General features: G+C 49.7%; 1 protein-coding gene across 1 annotated transcript in view; it reads right to left on the bottom strand.

Annotated features, from left to right (window-relative positions):
• FOXK1 (forkhead box K1) overlaps nucleotides 1-19,487 on the bottom strand; it is a 109,383-nt gene that overhangs the window by 24,881 nt on the left and 65,015 nt on the right. Inside the window, exons 4-5 of the mRNA XM_075317862.1 lie at nucleotides 4,845-4,991; nucleotides 3,307-3,500 (exon numbers count right to left, since the gene is read on the bottom strand). Coding sequence (XP_075173977.1) covers nucleotides 3,307-3,500; nucleotides 4,845-4,991 — 341 coding nt within the window. The remainder of the gene's footprint in view (nucleotides 1-3,306; nucleotides 3,501-4,844; nucleotides 4,992-19,487) is intronic.

Genomic DNA, 19,487 nt, shown 5'->3' with positions numbered 1-19,487 from the left:
ACGTGTCGCTTGATTAGTTCAATATGTATACAGTGAGTCCACCCATATCCTGACCACCGGTATTAACTTGAGAACGGCGGGAGCTATAGGAATAGAAGTGGTGCCTAGGTATAGTAAAGTAGCCATGCACTACGCAATGAAACCATCTACAGCGCCACCTGGTGGAAAACAACGGAGTTACCATTTTTATCTCGAAAACGGAACTAGATAGACAAAAAAAGTGAATTACAAAGTTGTAGGACATCATCAATTCAATACGAATCGACACCTTGCATACAGAAATGCTATGATATGAAACCCATGACCCCCCAAAACATTGAATGCTGGTCACGCACATGGCGCTCATTTAACTTTGATGCTCAAAGTGGCCACCGTCAGCTGCAATGCACATCTGGACTCTGGACAGCAAACTGTATCTTGCTGCACGTTGCGCAATATGGTAGGTAACACGTTTGCACAAGCATCTGTAATACGTCGTCGTAAGTCCTGCAATGTTGGTGGAGGGGTCGCATACACCTCCTGACTGATGTGACCTCATAGAAAGAAGTCCAATTGTGTCAGGTCAGGTGAGCGTGGAGGCCAATCCACGGAGCCACCATACCCAATGACTTGTAGCAGGTATGAGGTATCGCTTCACATCCGCAGCCTTGTGAGTTTTACACGTTCTAATCATAGCATTTCTGTATGCAAGATGTTAATTCGTATTGAATTGATGATGCCCTACAACTTTGTAATTCACTTTTTTTGTCTATCTCGTTCAGTTTTCGAGATAAAAATGCTAACTCCATTGTTTTCCACCAGGTGGCGCTATAGGTAATTTCATGGAATAGCGCATGGTTACTTTACTATACCTAGACACCACTTCTATGCCTATAGCTGCCGCAGTTCTCAAGTTAATGGAGGTGGACACACTGTATAACCCCACCCATTCTCTGCTTAGTTTGTAACCAAGTTTAAAAACGCAAGCTGTGTCAGAAATGTGTCTGGTTTGTTTATCATGTAATCCCCCCCTACACCCAATTTTGGTGTGAATCCATGTATAATATTTTTTAATAAAGCTAAAATTGTATGAAAATTTGCTGACCTGGAAGCTTTATCATTCACCTTTTTCTACATCAAATTGATCTGCATGGCTACCATCCCAGAAGGAATCCTCTTCTAAAGATGACTCACAGGAAAGCCAGAAAACAGTTTGCTGAAGACAAGCATACTAAGGTCATCAATTACTGGAACTATATCCTGTGGTCTGTTGGGACCAAGATACAGTTATTTGGCTCACATGATGTCAAGCATGTGTGGTGGCAACCAGGTGACGAGTACAAAGGCAAGTGTCTCGTCAAGCATGGTGGTGGGAACAAACAAAGAAATTATCAGCTCACCATAGGAAACTTGTAATAGCCCACTTTATGTTGCCCATAGGGACCAAGTTGAAGACAAATGTACAAATCCACGTGGCTGGCATCCACAGAGTCAGAACAACAAAGAAGATGAGATCCAGTACTGAAGTAAAACTCTTGTCTTTATTTGAAGTCGTTAAAACATGGTGAAATAAAAATTGCAATGACACTGATGCATTTCGGATAGGGTCCTTAATCATAAGTATGGTGACAATGTAATTTTATTTCACCATGTTTTAATGACTTCAAATAAAGACAAGAGTTTTACTTCAGTACTGGATCTCATCTTCCTTATTCATAGCGCTGGGAGTGTCATGGTTTGGGGCTGCATGAGTGCTGCCAACTGTGGGGAGCTACAGTTCATTGAGGGAACCATGAATGCCAACATGTACTGTGACATGCTGAAGCAGAGTATGATCCCCTTCCTTTGGAAAGTGGGTCACAGTAGTACAGTATTCGAACATAATAACAACCTCAAACACACCTCCAAGACAAACCCTGCCTTGCTAAAGAAATTGAGGGTAAAGGTGCTAGACTGGCCAAGCATGTCTCCAGACCTAAACCCTACTGAGCATCTGTGGGTCCTTCTCAAAACGGAAGGTGGAGGAGCGCAAGGTCTCTTACATCCACCAGCTCCATGTCATCGTGGAGGAATAGAAGAGGATCCAGCGGCTCCTGTGTGTCATGATCTAGGCCGGATTTTCCCTGCTGCTGGTTACACCCAGTTCTGGCCTGGTCATGTCAGGGGTTAACTTCCCTTACCTCGTTCTGGATCCTAGGATGCTATATATTTCCTCTCTACCTATGGTTCAGTGACAGTGATATTTCTGCCTTGCAGGTTGTATACTGGCTCTGGTGAGTGTTCCTGATCTATCCTCCTCCCTGCTACTATGTCCTGACTTTGACCCCCCTCCCGTTCGTCTACCTGTCCTGGTCCCTTACTTCTCGCTTATGTCTGTTTGTGTTTCCCTCTGCATACCGGATCTCCCGGCTTCCGACTTGGTTCTGTTTTCTGACTTGATACTTATACTCCCTTTGCAGTGACTCGACTTCCCTGGATAGACCCTCACTGTTTGACAACTCTATTACCCCCGGTGGTTCGCCTGTTAACTGCCTGCTGGTTACTCTGCTGCAGTTCAGCTGGCTTTCCGTTAACGTGTTTCATTATCTCTCCTTCACTACTCTGCGCCACGTAGTGGGGAATACGCTGTACTACGTCTTACTAACCTTTGTACAGCGTGACACTGTGAAGTTGTAGTGATCTCAGTGCCCAAGAGAGTTAAGGCAGTGCTTGAAAATAATGGTGGTCACACAAAATATTGACACATTGGGCACACTTTGCCCAGTATCCCTTAAGGGTGTACTCAATTTTGTTGGCAGAGGTTTGGACATTATTGTCTGTGTGTTGAGTTACTTAGAGGACACACGAAATTTACATTGTTATACAAGCTGTACACTTAATACTTCATATTGTATCAAAGTATCAAATCTTTAGTGTTGTACCATGAAAAGATATAATAAAATATTTACAGACATGTGATTAGTGTACTCACTTTTGTGATATACTGTATAGCTTTAAAATGTAAGCCCTCAAGGGCAGGGCTCTTTCCTCCCAGTCTGTCAGTGTTAAGTTTGCTTACCGTAATTTATATTTGTATTATGTACGTAACCCCTTCTCATATACAGCACCATGGAATCAATGGTGCTCTAGAAATAAATTATAATAATATTAAATAAATATATATATATATATATATATATATATATATATATATATATATATAAATATATATATATATAAATAAATATATATATATATATATATATATATATATATAAATATAAATATATATATATATATATATATATATATATATTCCAGACAACCATTTTGATAATATATCAATACCTGGAAGAAAGTGGGCCAAACGGAGTACGAAACGATGAGACTCCCCTCTGCCTCCGTTTTCGAAATGCCTGCTCTACTAGTTTGGCTTCAGATGTAGGATCAATTCTCCAAAATGAACCTTTTCCAGGCTCCTCCTGAGATCGTGGTACTTTTATAAAATATCTATTCAGTGACAGATTGTGACGTATAGAGTTCTAGAGAGAAAAATAATTACAAATATTAAAATAATCAAAAACGTAAGTATTTTTCTGACTATGAGATGCATTTTTCCCCCCAAAATTTGGAAGGAAAGTGGGGTTGCGTCTTATAATTCAGATGTATCTGGCTCGATACGGAGGGGAGGGGGCACGGTATCAGTGGTTTACAGGAGTACGTATGTCTGCTATTAAAGAAGATGAATATTCACTACTCACCACGCCCATAATCCCTCCCAACTCTCGACACTGGAGTGGGCGCGATCATGAGAGTGGTGAGCAGTGAATATTCATTTTCTTTCATTATTTTATTTTGCATTACTCAGCAGATGACATCTGCTTGTGACTGGGGGGACATGGCAGTGATGTCATGCGCTGCGCGTCACATACAAGATGAAGTCAGCTGTCAGCATCATAAGAGGATACCTTGGACTGGAAGAGTGGAGGGAAGGTGAATAGAATTGTTTACTTTTTTGTGTGTGTTAAAAAAAGGGGGCATAATGGGAGGCATATAAACCAGGATGGGCCCATATATACCATGATGGTGGACATATATACCAGGTCCGGTAAAGGTCTTACAGAAATGCAAATGGCAGAATAAACTACATCTTAAAAGAGCATTTAACCTCATATCTGATTGAAGTTTTCTCAGCTAACAATATTCACATTCTAAAGGCCCAGTCACACACAACGACTTACTAGCGATCCCGACAATGATACATCCTGATAGGGATCGCTGGTAAGTCGCTGGGAGGTCGCTAGTGAGATGTCACACAGTTAGGCCTCACCAACGATACAGTAACAATATAGGTCACAGTAGCGACCTGTATAACGATCTTAGCGGTCATTGGGACCCTGTCAGACAGCGTCAAACATAGCGATGTGTCCTGCCCAGCAGGACACCGCCTTTGAAGAAAATGGTCCGGACCACTTTGCAACGACTAGAGATCTCACAGCAGGGGCCTGATCGCTGGTAGGTGTCACACATAACGAGAACGCTGGCGAGATCGTTGCTGCGTCACAGAAACTGTGACTCAGCAACGATCTCGTTAGCGATCTCGTTGTGTGACGGGGCCTTAATGCTTTTTTTCTTTTCTGATATGATGGATTACCTTTGTCCGATACCACCATAAATCACAATCTACCATGTGTAGTGTAACTCGCAATGAAACCACTTTCATTACAGTCACGTAACCATAAACATCAGTAATAATTGTTTTAGAGAAAGTCAGAAACCATAAAGTAGGAAAGAAAAGTAAAGTTTTCTGTGACCCATTAAATATTATATTAAACTATCTATGCAACTACCAGCAATCCATCAATAGCTTTTGTAGAAAGACGTACCTGCCAGCCTTTATCCGCAGACCTATAGTAAGGATAATGCTTAGTAATATGAGCATAGATTCCACTCAATGTGAGTTGTCGATCTTTTGCACAGGAGATTGCTTGAACGATGAGTTGTGCATATGAATATGGGGGTTTGGAGTCATCCTGAGGAAAATAATCAGAAGATAAAACATTAACTGAATTAATTCAACTAAACAAAGTCACATTCTGATGCTGAAAACTGTAAGAACAAATGGAGATAAGTGGACTCAACTGTAGTCGGATCCCCTATAGCAGTGAACGGACAGCCACGTACTGTATATGTGGCCACCTATGCTGTCTCCGCAGACTGGGACCAGTCACAGTGAGGTATTGGGAACCTCAGTTCCGGTTTTGATCTTTATGCCATAAAAAGAGAATTTTGTTTACTTACCGTAAATTCTTTTTCTTATAGTTCCGTCTTGGCAGACCCAGACCTTGGGTGTATAGCTTCTGCCTCCGGAGGACACACAAAGTACTACACCTAAAAGGTGTAGTTCCTCCCTCTGAGCCTATACACCCCCTGGTGAACCAGTCACAACCAGTTTAGTGCAAAAGCTGAAGGAGAATAGCCACCCACAAGTAGAACAGAGCAAGAGCCGGAACAACCGGAGACTCTGTACACGACAACAGCATGTGAAAACACACGGAACAAGGAAATTGCCAACAGGCAACAGGGAGGGTGCTGGGTCTCCCAAGACGGAACTATAAGAAAAAGAATTTACGGTAAGTAAACAAAATTCTCTTTTTCTTTATCGTTCCTTTGGGAGACCCAGACCTTGGGACGTTCCAAAGCAGTCCCTGGGTGGGAAATAAACAAAAAAACTAAGAAGTAGGCAGAAACTTAACTTCACAAATGGGCGACCGCCGTCTGAAGGATGCGTCTGCCCAAGCTCGCATCTGCCGAAGCATGAGCATGCACTTGGTAGTGCTTCGAGAAGGTATGCAGGCTAGCCCAAGTGGCAGCCTGACAGACTTGCTGAGCCGTAGCCTGGTGCCGAAAAGCCCAAGAGGCACCGACAGCCCTGGTCGAGTGCGCTTTGATCCCCGGCGGGGGAGGAGCCTGCGAACTTTGGTAGGCGTCCGAAATGGTCGACCTAATCCAACGGGCTAGGGTCGGTTTAGAAGCAGGGAGGCCCTTGCGCCGACCTGTGGTTAGCACAAAAAGAGAGGTACACCGCCTAAGTGCAGCGGTGCGAGACACATAGATCCGGAGAGCACGCACCAGATCTAGAGTATGTAGAGCTTTTTCAAAGCGATGAACAGGGGCCGGACAGAAGGAAGGTAAGGTAATGTCCTGGTTAAGGTGGAAAGGAGAGACCACCTTAGGAAGGAAGTCCGGAGTCGGACGGAGAACCACCTTGTCTTGATGAAAGACTAAAAAGGGTGACTCCGAGGAGAGCGCAGCCAAATCAGAAACTCTCCTGAGAGAAGTTATAGCAACCAGAAAGGCCACTTTCTGTGAGAGACGATACAAAGAAACCTCCCTAAGGGGCTCAAAGGGGGGTTTCTGCAAGACCGTGAGAACCAAGTTAAGGTCCCAGGGGTCCAAGGGCCGCCGTAAGGCGGGATGATGTGAGACGCGCCCTGCACGAAGGTGCGGACCTGAGCCAGCCGAGCGAGACGCCGCTGGAACAGGACTGAGAGGGCCGAAACCTGTCCCTTGAGAGGGTTGAGGGAAAGACCTAGCTGCAGACCGGACTGTAGAAAAGACAGAAGGGTCGGCAAGGAGAATGGCCGGTAGAGCGACACCAGGACAGGAAAATTTTCCAAGTCCTGTGATAGATCTTAGCGGACGAAGACTTACGGGCCCGAGTCATAGTGGAGATGACTTCAGGGGGAATACCAGAAGCCGTCAAAATCCAGGACTCAAGAGCCACGCCGTCAATTTGAGGGCCGCAGAATTCGGGCGAAAGAACGGACCTTGCGAGGTCTGGACGGTCCGGGAGAGGCCACGGCATCTCTACGGACAGTTGGAGCAGGTCCGGATACCAAGCTCGCCTGGGCCAGTCCGGTGCAATGAGGATGACTCGACGACCCTCCATTCTGATCTTGCGCAGGACTCTGGGCAAGAGGGCTAGAGGGGGACAACACGTAGGACAGACGAAACTAGGACCAGTCCTGAACCAGAGCGTCCGCGGCGAAGGCCTGAGGATCGTGGGAGCGAGCCACGTAGACAGGAACCTTGTTGTGACGGGATGCCATTAGGTCCACGTCCGGAGTGCCCCATTTGCGGCAGATCGACTGAAATACTGCCGGGTGCAGGGACCACTCGCCACCGTCCACGCTTTGACGGCTTAGATAATCTGCCTCCCAGTTGTCCACGCCTGGGATGTGGACTGCGGATATGGTGGACCTGGAGTCCTCCGGCCATTGAAGAATGCGTTGCACCTCCATCATTGCCAGGCGGCTGCGTGTCCCGCCTTGATGGTTGATGTAGGCAACCACTGTCGCGTTGTCTGACTGGACTCGAATGTGCCTGCCCGCCAGCAGATGGTGAAATGCTAGGAGAGCTAGGAGTACGGCTCTGATTTCCAGCACATTGATTGAAAGGGCTGACTCGGACGGAGTCCAAGTGCCCTGTGCTCTGCGGTGGAGAAATACCGCTCCCCAGCCGGATAGACTGGCATCCGTGGTGAGAATCACCCAGGACGGGGCCAGGAAGGAGTGCCCTTAGGACAGGGAGAGGGGCCGAAGCCACCACTGAAGAGAGCTCCTGGTCCATGGCGACAGAACCACTAACTTGTGTAAGGAGGAAGGCCGCTTGTCCCAACAGCGGAGAATGTCCAGCTGCAGGGGGCGCAGATGGAACTGGGCAAAGGGAACAGCCTCCATGGACGCCACCATTTGACCCAGCACCTGCATCAGACGCCTGAGGGTATAACGGCGGGGCCTCAGGAGAGAGCGCACCGCCAACTGGAGTGACAGATGTTTGTCTAAGGGCAACTTCACAAGTGCCGGCAGAGTCTCGAACTGCATCCCTAGGTACGTGAGACTCTGGGTCGGAGTCAGAGTGGATTTGGGAAGATTGACAAGCCACCCGAAATGGGCTAGAGTTCTGAGAGTGAGCGAGACACTCCGCTGACAGTCTGCGCTGGATGGCGCTTTGACTAGAAGGTCGTCCAGGTAGGGGAGCACTGCCAACCCCTGAAGGTGCAGAACCGCAATCACGGCTGCCATGACCTTGGTGAAAACCCGAGGGGCCGTGGCTAACCCGAAGGGGAGAGCCACGAATTGGAAATGATCGTCTTCTATTGCAAAGCGTAGCCAACGCTGGTGTGAAACCGCAATGGGCACATGTAGATAGGCATCTCTGATGTCGATGGACGCCAGGAAATCCCCTTGGGTCATTGAGGCAATGACTGATCGCAGGGACTCCATGTGAAAGTGCCGCACCCGAACATGCTTGTTGAGAAGCTTGAGATCCAGGATGGGCCTGAACGTACCGTTCTTTTTGGGAACTAGGAAGAGGTTTGAGTAGAAACCTCTGAACCGTTCCCGGGCGGGAACTGGTACAATTACTCCGTTGGCCTGCAAGGCTGCCACGGCCTGTGAAAAGGCGGCGGCCCTGGAGCAGGGGGGAGTTGAGAGAAAAAATATGTTTGGCGGGCTGGAAGAAAATTCTATCCTGTAGCCGTGAGAGATGATATCTCTCACCCACTGATCGGAGACTTGTTGAAACCAAGCGTCGCCAAAGTGGGAGAGCCTGCCACCGACTAAGGACGTGGCTGGATCGGACAGAGAGTCACGAGGAGGCTGCCTTAGTGGTAGGACCTCCTGCGGTCTTCTGCGGACGCGCTCTGGAGCGCCAGCTGGATTTCTGGTCCTTGGCTGAGTTAGCGGACGAGGCGGAGGGCTTAGAGGACGACCAGTTGGAGGAACGAAAGGAGCGAAACCTCGACTGAATCCTACCCTGGGCAGGTTTCCTGGTCTTGGTTTGTGGCATGGAAGTACTCTTCCCGCCAGTAGCCTCTTTAATAATTTCATCCAGCTGTTCACCGAACAGCCGGAAACCAGCAAAAGGGAGCCCAGCAAGGTACTTCTTTGAAGAAGCATCTGACTTCCACTCTCGAAGCCACAAGGTCCTACGGATAACGAGGGAATTAGCCGAAGCCACCGCAGCGCGGTGAGAAGCCTCCAGCATGGCAGACATGGCATAAGATGAAATAGCTGAAGCTTGAGAAGTTAAGGCAACCATCTCGGGCATAGATTCCCTGGTGAGGGAATGCATCTCCTCCAGACTAGCAGAGATGGCTTTGAGGGCCCACACTGCTGCAAAAGTTGGAGAAAACGCGGCCCCCACCGCTTCATACACGGATTTGGCCAGAAGGTCAATTTGACGGTCAGTGGCATCCTTAAGGGAAGTGCCATCAGCCACCGACACAACGGTCCGGGCTGAGAGCCTAGACACCGGAGGGTCTACCTTTGGGGAGTGAGCCCACTCCTTGACCACCTCAGGTGGAAAGGGGAAACGGTCATCAGAACCACGCTTTGGGAAGCGTTTGTCAGGACAGTCCCTGGGTTTGGTCACAGCGGCCTGAAAACTGGAGTGGTTAAAGAACACACTCTTTACTCTCTTAGGCGAGGTAAACTGGTGCTTTTCTGCCACAGAGGGTTGCTCCTCTGATACTGACGGATTGAGATCCAGTGCAGAATTAATGGAAGCAATCAAGTCACTAAATTCTGAGTCACCCTCGGAAGGAGCAATGGGGCACATGGAGTTAGCCTCCGAGCCCCCTGTATAGGCATCCTTCTCATCCTGCGAGTCCTCAGCCCTTGAATTAGAGCCACGGGATGAGGAGGGAGAGGGAACCGTGCGGAGCCTCTTAGACGGACGGGGTCCGTGCCCTGATGATGAATCCTCTGTGAGCTCCAGTCCTAAAGGCCCCTTAGCAAGAGCATTAGAGGCACCCTGTGAAGGGGGCTGATGCATATTCATCAAAGTCCTGGACAGAAGTCCCATGGACTCAGCAAATGACTGGGAGATAGACCTAGAAAAGGACTCTACCCAGGCCGGGGGTTCAGCCACATGTGCAGGAGCAGCCTGAGAGACCACTGGGGCCGAGACCCCAGGCCCTGGCACCTCCAAGTTAGAGCAGACCTCACAATGTGGATAGGTGCTCGCTTCAGGCAGCGGAAGCTTACATGCAGCACATACAGCATAAAGCTTTGGAGCCTTGCTCCTTGTGTGAGACATGCTGCCTGAGTGGGGGGAAACAGCTTCTATAAAGGAAATAAATCCCGGGGAGAATATAGCAGAGGTCCACAACCGGAGACCGGCTGTGGCTTACCAGACCGCTGGAAGCGGTGTTGTGTGCCCTCCAGATCCCGAAGCCCGGACCCCCAATGCACAGCACCTCAGCAGGGATGCAGAGTGCAGGACGGGCCAGAACAGAGTGAAACCTGCCCAAGAAAATGGCTGCCGGAGCGAAGAGAGGGGGCGGAACCTTGGGCGTCCCTGTAGGAAGGGCGGAATCTGGAGGGCCATAGAGGCCTGCAGGGGGGGAGTCGCACACAAACAGTGAGGAGGGTCCCTCCCCTGTGCAGGACGGCCACAGGGAGGGGCCATGCCTGTCCCTCAGCATGAGTGACATGTGAGGGCAGGTAACAGAAACTAGGCCTCCGGCGAAGCCGGGGCCTAAATTTAAGCAGCGAGGCCGACGCGCAGGCACCATCGGCGCGGTTCTCGAGCGAAAAGCCAGAGGACCGACCGGAAATGCTAAAAAAAACACAGTAAACACACTCTCCCCCCACAATAAATGACAGGGACCCCCAACATATGAACGTCTCAAGGTACTTAGCTGCTGAGACGCAGGGCCAGGTCCCTGGGGGTAAGTGCTCCGGTCCAGCAGGGTCCTCAAGGGGCTGTGGCCGGAGACCGGTCTCCTGCCAAGCATGGAGACCGTGCTAGCTCCCACTTCAATCCAGAGCCCAGGAGGGATGGTGAAGGAGCACGGCATGTAAGGCTCCAGCCTTGGAAATCAACCTTACAACACCACCGACACAGTGGGGTGAGAAGGGACATGCCGGGAGTCCAGACATGGACCCGCATTTCTTCAATCTTCTTCCAAAAAAAGGAAAAAAAGGAAAAAATCATATGAGAACGCATGTGTGGATGTATGCCTCCTGAACACAAAGCGAAAAACTGGTTGTGACTGGTTCACCAGGGGGTGTATAGGCTCAGAGGGAGGAGCTACACCTTTTAGGTGTAGTACTTTGTGTGTCCTCCGGAGGCAGAAGCTATACACCCAAGGTCTGGGTCTCCCAAAGGAACGATAAAGAAATGTCTGTTGTGAGACAACCCCTCTAACACCTTACGGCTGCCTATTAACCCTTTCACGACCGGCCGATTTTTCGCTTTCCGTTTTTTTTTTTCGCCATTCTTTTTCTGAGAGACGTAACTTTTTTATTTTTCAGTCAATATGGTCATGTGAGGGCTCATTTTTTGCGGAACGAGCTGTACTTTTAAATGAAACCATCAGTTTTACCATATTGTGTACTAGAAAATGGCAAAAAAATTCCAAATGCTGAAAAATAGCAAAAAAAGTGCGATAGCACTATGGTTTTTGAGATATTTTATTCACTGTGTTCACTATATGGTAAAACTGATGTGTGGGTGTGATGCCTCAGGTCAGTGCGAGTTCGTAGACACCAAACATGTATAGGTTTACTTTTATATAAGGGGTTAAAAAAAAATCGGAAGTTTGTCCGAAAAAAGTGGCGCACGTTTTACGCCATATTCCGTGACCCGTAGCGTTCTCATTTTTCGGGATCTTAGGCTCAATGACGGCTTATTTTTTGCGTCTCGAGCTGACGTTTTTAACGGTACCATTTTTGCGCAGATGCTACGTTTTGATCGCCTCTTATTGCATTTTGCGCAAAAGTTGTGGCGACAAAAAAACGTCGTTTTGGCGTTTGGAATTTTTTTGCCGCTACGCCGTTTACTGATCAGATTAATTGATTTTATATTTTGATAGATCGGGCGTTTCTGAACGCGGCGATACCAAATGTGTGTATATTTTTTATTTTTTTAACCCTTTAATTTTCAATGGGGCGAATGGGGGGTGATTTGAACTTTTAGGTTTTTTTGTTTTTTTTTAATTTTTTAAAACTTATTTTTTAACTTTTTTTTTTTATTTTACTAGTCCCCCTAGGGGGCTATTGCGATCAGCATTCCGATCGCTCTGCAGTATCTGCTGATCACAGCCACAAGGCTGTAAACAGCAGATACGCTGTCTTTCTCTTTTGCTGTGCCCCGGGCACAGCGAAAGTGAAACCAAGTCATGTGTAGTACAGGAGTCATCACATGACCCTGTGCTACCATGACAACTATCGGGAGTCACGTGATCGCGTCACGTGACTTCCGGTTTCGGGTGGTAAGTAAATGCTTACCGCAATCGCGCTTATAATGGCGCTGTCATGTATTGACAGCGCCATATAAGGGGTTAATCGGCACGAGCAGATAACGATTCTGCTCGTGCCTAGCAGGCACACATCTCAGCTGTGAAAATCAGCTGAGATGTGTGCCGATCGCGGCATGCTGCCGCCGGAGGACCGCGGGCAGTAACATTATGTCATTTAGGACGTAATTTTACTGCCCGCGGTCGTTAAGGGGTTAATAGCAGATCACAGAGTAGATTGGAGGAGAAGCTAATGTCATCTGTGCACAGGAACGTGCAGGAGAATAGAGAAGATGTGCTTGTGGGAAATGTAGTCTACAGTGGTCACACGTTCAGCACTGAAGAACAAAGTCACCTCATACTGAGCAGAGACATAGCAATGGAGGAACTGGAGCCAGAAAGAGGAGTTAGGCCACATGCACACGCTAGTATTTGGTGAGTTTTTTACCTCAGGATTTGTAGCCAAAATCAGGAGTGGAACAATCAGAGGAAAAGTACAATAGAAAAACATCAACATGTCTGTATTTTCACCCACTCCTGGTTTTGGCAACAAATGATGAGTAAAAGTCTAACCAAATGCTCAATGTGTCAACGTGGCCTAAGCATCTAGTCAATGACTGTCTCAAGCCATGCTTGTGTTCCTGTAGCAAGGTCATTCAGGTTTGGGAAGTTTGAAACTAAAATAATAGGTAATGGTATAATCCCCTTTAAGACCAATCCACATGCCTGCTCATCTCAGGAACTTTCCTAGATCAAAATTTTCTTCAGTAGCTTTGGCAGAGGAATTGCTATGTGTCCACGTTGCTTTTTACCTGCTTTTTTGCTGCTTTTTCAACTGCAGCGTTTAATGTCAAAATGGATGTGTTCTGCTTTTCAAGCAAAGTCTATGGGAATTTGGGTTTCTTGTCCGCACTTTGCTGTTCAAAATGGTGCCTTTTTGTGGCAGAAATTTGGGCAAAAACTCTGCTTTACAGTTCAAAACGCAAATGGCAAAAACAATTGACATGTTGCTTCTTTGAAAAGCAGAGTTTTTGCCCAAATTTCTGCCACAAAAAGGCAGCATTTTGAACAGCATAGTATGCACAAGAAGCTCAAATTCCCATAGACTATGCTTGAAAAGCAGAACACATCCATTTTGACATTAAACGCTGCAGTTGAAAAAGCAGCAAAAAAGCAGGTAAAAAGAGAATTTTGTTTACTTACCGTAAATTCTTTTTCTTATAGTTCCGACATGGGAGACCCAGACCATGGGTGTATAGCTTCTGCCTCCGGAGGACACACAAAGTACTACACTCAAACGTGTAGCTCCTCCCTCCGGGCTATATACACCCCCTGGATGACAATCTAACCAGTTCAGTGCAAAAGCTGAAGGAGGACATCCACCCATAAGTAGAGATAGAGTAAAACTCGGAAAAACCGGAACCTCTGTCTACAACAACAGCCGGTGAAACACACGGAACAAGAACTGCCAACAGGCAACAGGGAGGGTGCTGGGTCTCCCATGTCGGAACTATAAGAAAAAGAATTTACGGTAAGTAAACAAAATTCTCTTTTTCTTCATCGTTCCTTATGGGAGACCCAGACCATGGGACGTCTCAAAGCAGTCCATGGGTGGGAAATAAACCAAACTGAGAAGTAGGCAAAACCTAACTTCACAAATGGGCGACAGCCGCCTGAAGGATGCGTCTGCCCAAGCTCGCATCTGCCGAAGCATGAGCATGCACTTGGTAGTGCTTCGAAAAGGTGTGCAGACTAGACCAAGTGGCAGCCTGACAAACCTGCTGAGCCGTAGCCTGGTGCCTGAAAGCCCAGGAGGCACCGACAGCTCTGGTCGAGTGCGCCTTAATCCCTGGCGGTGGGGGCACCTGAGAACACTGGTAGGTATCGGAGATGGCCGACCTAATCCAACGAGCTAGGGTCGGTTTAGAAGCCGAGAGACCCTTGCGCTGACCCGTGGTTAGCACAAAAAGTGAGGTGCACCGCCTAAAAGCGGCGGTGCGTGACACATAGATTCGGAGCGCCCGCACCAAATCCAAGGTATGCAACGCCTTCTCAAAGCGATGCACAGGGGCCGGACAAAGGGAAGGCAACGAAATGTCCTGGTTAAGGTGGAAAGAAGACACCACCTTAGGGAGAAAATCCGGAGTCGGACGGAGAACCACCTTGTCTTGGTGAAACACTAAAAAAGGTGACTCCGAAGAGAGCGCAGCCAAATCAGAGACTCTCCTGAGAGAAGTTATGGCTACTAGAAAAACAACTTTCTGTGAAAGTCTAAACAAAGGAACCTCCCTAAGAGGCTCAAAGGGGGGTTTCTGTAAGGCCGTGAGGACCAGATTAAGATCCCAGGGATCCAAAGGCCGCCGGTAAGGAGGAATGATGTGAGATGCGCCCTGCATGAAGGTGCGCACCTGAGCCAGTCGGGCGATACGCCGCTGGAATAATACCGACAGAGCCGACACCTGTCCCTTGAGGGAATTGAGGGACAGTCCTAGCTGCAGACCGGACTGTAGAAAGGACAGGATGGTCGGCAAGGAGAACGGCCAAGGAGCATGGCCGGAAGAGTGACACCAGGACAGGAAAATCTTCCAAGTCCTGTGGTAAATCTTGGCCGAGGAAGACTTCCGAGCCTGAGTCATAGTGGAGATGACCTCAGAAGGAATGCCTGAAGCAGTCAGGATCCAGGACTCAAGAGCCTCGCCGTCAATCTGAGAGCCACAGAATTCTGGCGGAAAAACGAACCTTGAGAGAGAAGGTCTGGGCGGTCCGGGAGATGCCACGGCATTTCTACGGACAGATGGAGCAGGTCTGGGTACCAAGCTCGCCTGGGCCAGTCTGGAGCAATGATTATGACCCGACGGCCCTCCATTCTGATCTTGCGCAGAACCCTGGGCAAGAGCGCTAGAGGGGGAAACACATAGGCCAGACGGAACTGGGACCAATCTTGAACCAGCGCGTCCGCTGCGAAGGCCTGAGGATCGTGGGAGCGAGCCACGTAAACCGGAACCTTGTTGTTGTGCCGGGATGCCATTAGATCCACTTCCGGAGTGCCCCACTTGCGGCAGATTGACCTGAACACTGCCGGATGCAGGGCCCACTCGCCGCTGTCCACGGTTTGACGGCTGAGATAATCGGCCTCCCAGTTTTCTACGCCTGGGATGTGGACTGCGGATATGGTGGACTTGGAGTCCTCCGTCCACTGAAGGATTCGTTGAACCTCCAACATCGCCAGGCGGCTGCGAGTCCCGCCCTGGTGATTGATGTAGGCAACCGCTGTCGCGTTGTCCGACTGGACTCGAATGTGCTTGCCCGCCAACAGGTGGTGAAAGGCTACGAGAGCTAGAAGAACAGCCCTGATTTCCAGCACATTGATCGAGAGGGCTGATTCGGACGGAGTCCAAGTGCCCTGTGCTCGGTGGTGGAGAAATACTGCTCCCCAGCCGGAGAGGCTGGCATCCGTGGTGAGGATCACCCAGGACGGAGTCAGGAAGGAGCGTCCCTGTGACAGAGAGAGGGGCCGAAGCCACCACTGAAGAGAGCTCCTGGTCTGCGGCGACAGAGCCACTAGCCTGTGCAAGGAAGAGGTCCGCTTGTCCCAACAGCGGAGAATGTCCAGCTGCAGGGGACGCAGATGGAACTGGGCAAAGGGAACCGCTTCCATTGACGCCACCATCTGACCCAGCACCTGCATGAGGTGCCTGATGGAATGACGGCGGGGCTTCAACAGAGAGCGCACCGCCAGATGAAGGGACTGCTGTTTGACTAAGGGCAGCTTCACAAGTGCCGGCAGAGTCTCGAATTGCATCCCTAGGTACATAAGTTCCTGGGTCGGGGTCAAAGTGGACTTGGGCAGATTGACAAGCCACCCGAATTGAACAAGCGTGGCGAGAGTGAGCGAGACGCTCCGCTGGCAGTCTGCACTGGATGAGGCCTTGACTAGAAGGTCGTCCAGGTAGGGGATTACTGCCAACCCCTGGAGATGCAGGACCGCAACCACTGCTGCCATGACCTTGGTGAAAACACGAGGGGCCGTGGCTAACCCGAAGGGGAGAGCCACGAATTGGAAATGTTCCTCTCCGATTGCAAAGCGTAGCCAACGTTGGTGTGAAACCGCAATAGGCACATGCAGATAGGCATCTCTGATGTCGATGGATGCTAGAAAATCTCCTTGGGTCATTGAGGCAATGACCGATCTCAGAGATTCCATGCGAAAGCGCCGCACCTGAACATACTTGTTGAGAAGCTTGAGATCCAGGATGGGCTGGAAGGAACCGTCCTTCTTGGGGACTAGGAAGAGGTTTGAGTAGAAACCTCTGAACCGTTCCCGGGCGGGAACCGGAACAATTACACCGTTGGCCTGCAAGGATGCCACGGCCTGAGAGAAGGCGGCGGCTTTGGAGCAGGGGGGAATGGACAGAAAAAATCTGTTTGGCGGGCTGGAAGAAAATTCTATCCTGTAGCTGTGGGAGATGATATCCCGCACCCACTGATCGGAGACGTGCTGAAACCACACGTCGCCAAAGTGGGAGAGCCTGCCACCGACCAAGGACGTTGCTGGCGCAGCCAGATAGTCAAGAGGAGGCTGCCTTAGTGGCAGCGGCTCCTCCGTTCTTCTGAGGACGCGGCTTCGCGCGCCAGTTGGGTTTACGATCCTTGGCTGAGGTAGTGGATGAAGCTGAGGGCTTAGAGGATGACCAGTTAGAGGAACGAAAGGAACGAAACCTCGACTGGTTCCTGCCCTGGACAGGTTTCCTGGTTTTAGTTTGTGGCAAGGAAGTACTCTTCCCGCCAGTAGCTTCCTTAATAATTTCATCCAGTTGTTCACCGAACAGCCGGGACCCAGCAAAGGGGAGCCCAGCAAGGTACTTCTTAGAAGAAGCGTCTGCTTTCCACTCTCGAAGCCACAAAATCCTGCGGATCGCGAGAGAATTAGCGGAAGCCACCGCCGTGCGGTGAGAAGCCTCCAGAATGGCAGACATGGCGTACGATGAAAAAGCCGAAGCCTGTGAAGTTAAGGCAACCATCTCGGGTATAGAGTCCCTGGCGAGGGAATGTATCTCCGCCAGAGAGGCAGAGACTGCCTTAAGAGCCCACACTGCTGCAAAAGACGGGGAGAACGAGGCTCCTGCCGCCTCATATACAGATTTGGCCAGAAGGTCAACCTGGCGGTCAGTGGGATCCTTAAGAGAGGTGCCATCGGCCATAGATACGACTGTCCGGGCTGAGATTCTAGACACCGGAGGGTCTACCTTTGGGGACTGAGCCCACTCCTTGACCACTTCTGGTGGAAAGGGAAAACGGTCATCAGAACTACGCTTAGGAAAGCGTTTGTCAGGACAGGCCCTGGGCTTGGTAACAGTGGCCTGAAAACTGGAGTGGTTAAAAAACGTACTCCTAGCTCTCTTAGGGGAGGTAAACTGGTGTATTTCTACCAGAGAGGCTTGTTCCTCTGACACTGGGGGATTGAGGTTCAGTACGGAGTTAATGGATGCAATCAAGTCACTAACATCCGCATCACCCTCAGATAAGTCAATGGGGTACATAGAGGTAGCATCTGAGCCCACAGTAAAAGTATCCTCCTTGCCCTGCACGTCAGCTCGTGAATCAGAGCCGTGGGACGAGGAAGGAGAAGGGTCCCTGCGTCTCCGTTTAGGAGGACGGGGTCCTAAAACATGCTCTGAGAGCTCTGCAGAGCTCGGAGCAGCAGAGGCGCCCTGAGAAGGGGGCTGATGCATGGTCAGCAGAGTCCGGGACAGCTGTCCCATGGAGTCGGCAAAAGACTGGGAAATAGCTCTTGAAAAAGATGCTACCCAAGCTGGGGGTTCAGCCACCGGGGCCGGAGCAGCCGGAGGGACCCCTGAAGAGGCTCCAGGCTGAGGCACCACCATGTTAGAGCAGGCATCACAATGTGGATATGTGCTCGGTTCTGGCGGAATGAGCTTACATGCAGTGCATATAGCGTACAGCTTAGCAGACTTGCTCCTAGTGACAGACATGCTGCTGAGGTGGAGACTCTGCAGTAAAGAATACACTCCTTTAGAATGACCCCCTGAGAGTGTATACTAAAGCCCACAACCAGAGGTTGTGGCTTACCAGACCGTGTGTGCCCTCCGGATTCCACAGCTCGGACCCCCAGTGAAGCGTCTGCTTTCCAGGATGCAGCAGCTGCAGCAGCCAGCGCCGATCAGTGTGAGAACGCTGATAAAATGGCGCTGGAGTGAGGAGGGGGGGCGGGGATTAGCCCAAGAGTGGGAAACAGGAGGGCCAAGGAGAAATACAGGGGAGGGAAACATCTCCTCAGAGAGGAGTGTCCTCCCCTCTGCTGAACGGCCGGTGGGCGGCGCCACACTGTTCCCCTGCATGAATGACATGCAGGGGAAGCTGAAAACGAAACTAGGCCTCAACTGAAGCCGGGGCCTAGATTTTTACATGCGGCCGACGAGCAGGCACCCTCGGCGCGGTTCTCAGGAAAAACCCCGAGAACCGGCCGGAATTCACAGCAAAGTCAAAAGACACACTCTCCCCACAATAAATGTACCCGGGACCCCTGAAAAACGTCTCAATACTTAGCTTTTGAGACGCAGGGCCATGTCTCGGGGGGGGGGGGGGGGTTAAACGCTCCGTCCGACAGGATCCTGACAGGGCTGCGGATGGAGACCGGTCTCCTGCAAAGCAGAGAGGACCGTGATGGCTCCCACTTCAAGCCAGAGCCTCAGAGGATGGTGAAGGAGCGCGGCATGTGAAGGCTCCAGCCTTGTAAAGTCAACCTTAACAGCACCGCCGACACAGTGGGGTGAGAAGGGACATGCCGGGAGTCCAGACTGGACCCGCTTTTCTTCCATATCTTTGAAATCAAAAATCTTAAAAATTAAAAATCAGAGAATGCATGTGTGTGTGTGACCTCCTGAAACACAAAGCATTGAACTGGTTAGATTGTCATCCAGGGGGTGTATATAGCCCGGAGGGAGGAGCTACACGTTTGAGTGTAGTACTTTGTGTGTCCTCCGGAGGCAGAAGCTATACACCCATGGTCTGGGTCTCCCATAAGGAACGATGAAGAAAAAGCAGATAAAAAGCAACGTGGACTCATAGCCTAAACGCTGCGGTTGAAAAAGCAGGTAAAAAGCAGGTAAAAAGCAAGGTGGACACATAGCCTTACTTGGAATTACATATCAAAGGAAGTGCAAAAATAAATTGGAGATGCATGTAAGCCTCCATGCTGTGC

The sequence above is a fragment of the Anomaloglossus baeobatrachus genome, chromosome 7 (assembly GCF_048569485.1).
Source record: "Anomaloglossus baeobatrachus isolate aAnoBae1 chromosome 7, aAnoBae1.hap1, whole genome shotgun sequence".
NCBI classification, from domain to species: Eukaryota; Metazoa; Chordata; class Amphibia; order Anura; family Aromobatidae; genus Anomaloglossus; species Anomaloglossus baeobatrachus.
Note: the sequence above shows the minus strand (reverse complement) of the source record. Positions and strands in the feature narration are given on the sequence as shown.